Here is a 6,204-nt window from a genome sequence, read left to right as displayed (position 1 = left end):
ATATATGTATTGTTGTCATTATTAAATAAAAGGTGATATATATATATAAGTCATCATTGTATAAATTAAGACTAACTTTTTTCAAACAGTTAAATCATATATAATATTTCTACAGAAGAAGCAGGTATGTACTATTTGCCCCGTTTCACCCACCTTTTACTTTCTTCATGGCCCTTAGGTTAAAAAGTTGAAGCCTCAAATAGGAAAAGTTATATATTTATACACATAAATGATAACTTTTCCATAAACCAGCTTTTTTTAGCATTGTTTTATCTCAAATTTGGGGTATAATTGCATCACACACTTTCAAATTTAAACCTTCAAAGTTAACACATCATGTATTAAGTAAACCTACTTTTAATTAATCCATTCCTTTCACTTATCCCTTCAAAACTAAGCTGAACCCTAACCCTAACGATATCAAAGCCAAACAAACACAAAAACACACATTAACACGTACAAAAGTTGAATGATTTGACCCACCTCTGATTATGTTGCTTCCACATAATGGGGTACATAACCCACAAATTATGTAAGTCTTGTTCATTGTTACTTGCACTATTACTCTACACCTTTCTCTCTCTCTCTAAACCCCACTCCATTTTGGTACCACAGAATAATGAACATGGTCCCTCAGATAAATAAATATGGAGGTTCATAGTTCATTCATTTTCACATAATAATTCAAACTATGCAAAGTTCCATCATTGTGCTAAAATGAAATCCCTTCCTCTTATCAATTTTATCAAACACACTTTCCTTTTCTTCTGGGATAGTGTTAGTAGTACTAATCAGTAAGGTAGTTTCACTTTCACAGAAACTATTTGTATAAAAGGGTGTCTTGGGTTTATCACTTTGGACCGTGTAAGTTGAAGCTGAAGAAAGAAAGAGTTCTTTATTCAAAGGGAAGAAGAAAGATACTTCTTCTTCTGCTGTGAAGGGTGGTCCTCCTCATATCTCACACAAACAAAAGCTAGGGTTTTTATCCACTGGAATCAATTGAAAATCTTCATATCATGTACCCTTCTACTTACACTTCCTCAGGCCCTTACCCTTGCTACCCTTCAGCTTCAAATTCATACCCTTTTTTCCCTTTCCTTAACCCTGAAAATGCTTCTTCAAGCAACAACAACAACAACCACACCCTTCTTCATGATCCACTTGTTCATGTTCCCTACAACTTACCAACTCATCATCATATTCATAATACACCTATAATCCAAGAAACACTGACCAATTTGGCTGTTTCTGATGTTGCTGCTACAATGCCGAAACAAGACCCTATTATGAGTGGTGGTGGTGGTGCTCATCATCACTATGGGCTTTCTTCTCTGCTCACAAAGAAACCAGCCAAAAAAGATAGGCACAGTAAGATTTACACCTCTCAGGGCTTGAGGGATCGGAGGGTGAGGCTTTCGATCGAGATCGCACGAAAGTTCTTCGATCTACAAGATATGCTAGGGTTTGACAAAGCAAGCAACACCCTTGAGTGGCTCTTCAACAAATCCAAGAGAGCAATTAAGGAGCTAGCTAGAAGCAAGAAAAACAATGGCAGTGAAGGTGATGCTAATAGCTTCTCCTCATCTTCTGATCGTGAGGACTGTAATGAAGTTGTTTCAGGGATCAATAATGAACAACAAGGTATCACCATTGCTGATAACGATTCAAATGCTTTGAAAGATATGAAGAAGTTGAAAAGGGCACAGAAGGAACCAGCTTGTGTTCGAGCAAAGATGAAGGAGTCAAGGGAAAAAGCAAGAGCAAGAGCAAGGGAAAGGACTAGTAACAAGATGTGTAACACTAACAATAATAATGGGAGGGTAGTTCAAGTGCAAGACTTGAAGAAAAAGTGCATTGCAACAAATGAAAACAACACTCATACCCTTCAACAATTGAGATCACCTATTCGGCTTGAAGAATGTGCAAGATCACCTAATAATAAGCTTCTTCACCCTCACTTTGTGAGTAGTAGTGAAGTACCTAGAGATGACAACTTCAATGTGATTGAGGAATCCATTGTGATCAGGAGAAAGTTGAAGCCTTCAATGATGTCTTCTTCTCATCATCATCATCACCAGAATCCAATGATCCCAAAGGAAGCAAGTTTCAACAACAACACTGACTACAACACCTTCACCAATTTGTCTCCAAATTGGGATAATGGTGGCAATGGTATTAATGGCAGATCCAACTTTTGTACAATAGCCAGCATGAATCTCTCTACAGGTATGCAATGTTTTTGTTTCATAAACATGCTCTTCTTTGAGACCTTCCATTTTGATGATGATATTTAAAGGTTGTAAGTGTTGATTTTTCAGGGCTTCAAATCTTTGGAAAGTCTTGGGAGTAGTGCACCCAATTAAACCACTTCTACACTAGTATCTTCTTTCAGTATTTTCTGATCCAATTGAACTCTCTAGTGCTTTGCCAAGGAATCATGAAGGCATCTTTCTGTGTTTTGCCACCAGTAACTTTTCTGTCCTTATATATTCCCCTTTCAACAATGTTTGTACCTCATGTTTTTCTCATCATCAGCCAATGGAGTGTGATACTTGTCACAAAGATTGCTGCCATGTATTATTTCTGAATTCTGAGTTCTGACCAAGAGATTTAAATTGTGGTTGGCTGCTATAATATAATTTCAAATTAGTTATGAAAAAACTGCTCCTTCTAGCATATTTTAATATTTATATATTTGGTTATTGTTCAGAACTCAGAAGTGACTAATATATTCCATGTTTGAAAACAATTCAGTCACATATCTTAGTTGTAACAAGAGGAGAGGGTGGTACAGAAGAAAATTTAATGGCTTTCAGATTTTGCTTGCAGTGGAGCTATAGATTTAATTTTAGCATGCTTCCTCTAATTTAATTACATTACCAAGCAACCTTTAAAAAAATTATTTTGAAATTTAGCTAACAAGATACATATAATGAAATTAATTTCAACTATAGAGATTACATATATAATATATTCAAACCTACCAAAGTGTGAGTATTGGTATTTAAATCCAAGGAAGTGTGCTATGCTTCCTTCTCCTTTAAAAAGTGTGTGCCTATAAAAAAAATTAACTATATTAAAACTTGAAAACAGACCCAAGAAAAATCATACAAGAATTTCAAAATATTAAGAGTAATTTATACAAGTTAATGTCTTTCTTGTAATGCTTTCACAACATGCATGGTTTGCTTTGTCTAAAATATTTCCTTTCTTTTTCTATATTGGTTTCAATCTAATATAATTTGATTCTTGTTGTTGCCCTATGAAGTACTTCATCATATAAAACATTTCCTTTCTTTTTCTCACAACATGCATAGACAGAATGAGGTATTAGATTAAAGTCAGCACCTATATATAATTCAATAAGGAAATTGTCATCTGAGTTTCAAAACATGGAATACTATTAGCATTGCAATCATTAATTAATTGCTTCATATTCTAATTGATAAATCATGCATGTGAAGCAATCTAAATATGTGGAATTTTAGCTTTCTGATTATTTTTATGATCTGTTCTTTGACAAGTTACTGCATAGAGAATAGTTATTGACCTAGCATTATAGTTCTAACATGCTTATAATTAAACTATCTTAAGAGAGAAAAGGGGAACCATATGTAATTTTAAATAATGCATAATGAGAAGAGTAAGATATGCAAAGAAAATTTTCATAAGTCAGATTGGCTACATAATGGATAACTATCTGTTTATCCTATTGATTTTATCATATAACCCTAGATGTGAGATGATATATTTAATTTTTAAGTAATTTGTAAGAAACATTTTTTTGTTTTCATTGTTATCTTGTTTCTCTGCCTATAGTCTCACATTAGCCTCATATTGAGATTTATTCATTAATTGCTTTGTACAAATGTTACTTTTCTTTCCTAACAATGATTTTAAACAAAAAATGGGAGTCATAAAGGTGGTCTGATGGTGAAGAAGAATGTCGTAAGGAATGAAGTGCAGGAGGTTATGGGTTCGAATCGCACCATCAACAAAAAATAGGAATTATAAGGTAGTTTGATGGTAGGGTGAAGGAGGTTGAGGGTGGAGGCTCACCCACAAGGAGGTTGAGGGTGGAGGCTCACCCACAATAAAATACTAACATACTAACAACTAAGATACTAATATCTGCCAATAAAAAAACAAAAACAATGATTTTAAACTACATTGCTAAGGACTAAGGAGTTTGCCCTATGGTTAACAAACTAAGTTATGCAGGAGATTGATACAGCAATTGCAGATATTTTTTTGTAAAATGTCTAACTCTTTCAAGATTCAAGATTCAATAGAAACATTTCTTCCCTCAGGTTCAAATAGATCTAACAAATACTAGAACTAATGGAATAATAATATGTTCTTGGGTCATAATTATATACACAAATATTTGACTCTATGAGCACTGATTTCTCAGAAAATTAAGGAATGTGGTGGAATTCAAGACATTAATAAACAAGCCGTGCAGATATATATATATATATATATTTTTTTTTTGAAATCTCTGTTTTTTACTTAGAGTTCAGTATATAATGCATTGATGTTGACTAGAGATAATCTTTCATATTTCGTTCATTTCTACATGGTATATATATGTCTTTGGAATTTTACTATTTTTGCTTTCATGAATGATGGGAATAAAAATCCCACGACCCTTAAATAAATGTAAGGAATGATCAGAATAGAGTATATCAAGGCTTAATAGCAATGTAATAACTATAGCATATTTCCTTTCTACAATTAATTATTGCAAAACTAGTATGCTTAACAATTTTTGAGTACTTTATACATGGACATGCATGATTCAATTCTAAATACAAAACCATTCTTATAGTTTTGCAATGAATCACTAAAGTGTTTTAGCCTTTCAACACAAATATAATGTCTTGTTTTTTAGAATTTAACCATGTTTTTAGCACATTGTTCTTTATTTATTTTTCTCCTCTTCATAATATTTATTAGTTTGTTTCGAATCAATTTACACGCATACTAATTTTTAAAAAAAAATCATTTATTGTACTAATGACTTTATATGAATTATTAATATTTAACTTAGTTTCGTTCTAAGGTGGAATAGAATCATTACTTTGACTTCATATATCTGCCACTCTATAAGTAAAGTAACATTTTTTTTTTCTTTTAAGAAAACATATTTTATTTTATGTTGCATGAAATAAATGATGCATTGTAGTTAAGTTAAATAGACAATATAAAGCAACGGCTTAACTCATAAAAGCTAAAAAATAATATTTGCCACTTGAATGATCTTATGGCATATACACTAGTCGAAAATTATGTCAAATGAAGAGGGGGAAAGGGTAAAATGAAGTTTAGAAAATTACTGTAGAGAAAATTATGTCAAAATCATGGGTTTTCAGTTTTTCTACCTCAGAAATTCCCTTGCAAAAATCTCGAGTATGTAATATACAAAAGTCATGCCACAAAATAATTTAATTTTTTTTATTTTTTTATAGGAAATGCTAACAATATCCTAACTTTGTTTGTTAATAAATTCAAAATAGAAAGTATGTATTGAAAAGTAATACACTCAAGACTTAAAAGTTAAAACTGGGGAGGAAAATTTACCAGGATATTGTAGTTTGACTACACTATCATAAGTCTAGTATAATTTTTTTGGAAATCATAAGATTAGTGTAACTTTAAAGAAAATCGTATATGTTATCCACGATTTAAGAAAAGTCATAGATTAGGAATACAAATTCAGGGGAAGTCGTGCTTCGGATGCACAAGTTCCACTTTATTTATTATTATTTAAATAGTAAGCTGGAGGTATATGCTTCAACACACCCCATTGTTTATTTTTTTTTTTTTTTTATAACTTCGACATATATACTAAAGAGTAATTTTATAACTTTGACATGTATACTTTTTAACTTAGACTAGAAAGTAATTTTGCTATTAATTTACAATTGAAATTGTGTTTAAGGAACACGACTTTTACAAATCATGTTTAAAGTACATGATTTTAAAAAATAAAGTAGAACTCATGCATGGGAGGCACGACTTCCCTCAAGACTCATATTCCTGGGTCCACGACTTCCCTTAATCATAGATAGCATACACGATTTCTATTAAAGTTACATTAATCCTATAATTTCCAAAAAAAAAATTACACTAGATGTGTGATAGTGTAGTTACTATATTATCCACTTGAATTTTCCATTTTGGGCATTCCAAATGGTGGGA

At 32.0% G+C, this 6,204-nt stretch overlaps 1 protein-coding gene across 1 annotated transcript; it reads left to right on the top strand.

Annotated features, from left to right (window-relative positions):
- On the top strand, positions 564 to 2,615 carry LOC109335232 (transcription factor DICHOTOMA-like). Its single transcript, XM_019571347.1, has 2 exons — positions 564 to 2,226; positions 2,319 to 2,615. The coding sequence occupies exons 1-2, from the start codon at positions 1,017 to 1,019 to the stop codon at positions 2,348 to 2,350; spliced, it is 1,242 nt and encodes a 413-aa protein (XP_019426892.1). The 5' UTR covers positions 564 to 1,016; the 3' UTR covers positions 2,351 to 2,615.

Source organism: Lupinus angustifolius, chromosome LG20 (genome assembly GCF_001865875.1).
Source record: "Lupinus angustifolius cultivar Tanjil chromosome LG20, LupAngTanjil_v1.0, whole genome shotgun sequence".
NCBI classification, from domain to species: domain Eukaryota; kingdom Viridiplantae; phylum Streptophyta; class Magnoliopsida; order Fabales; family Fabaceae; genus Lupinus; species Lupinus angustifolius.
Note: the sequence above shows the minus strand (reverse complement) of the source record. Positions and strands in the feature narration are given on the sequence as shown.

Coding starts and splice junctions, on each gene's coding strand:
- LOC109335232 (XM_019571347.1), top strand. CDS start 1,017: ATGTACCCTTCTACTTACACTTCCTCAGGCCCTTACCCTTGCTACCCT. Junction 2,227..2,318: donor CAGCATGAATCTCTCTACAG/GTATGCAATGTT, acceptor TTGATTTTTCAG/GGCTTCAAATCTTTGGAAAG.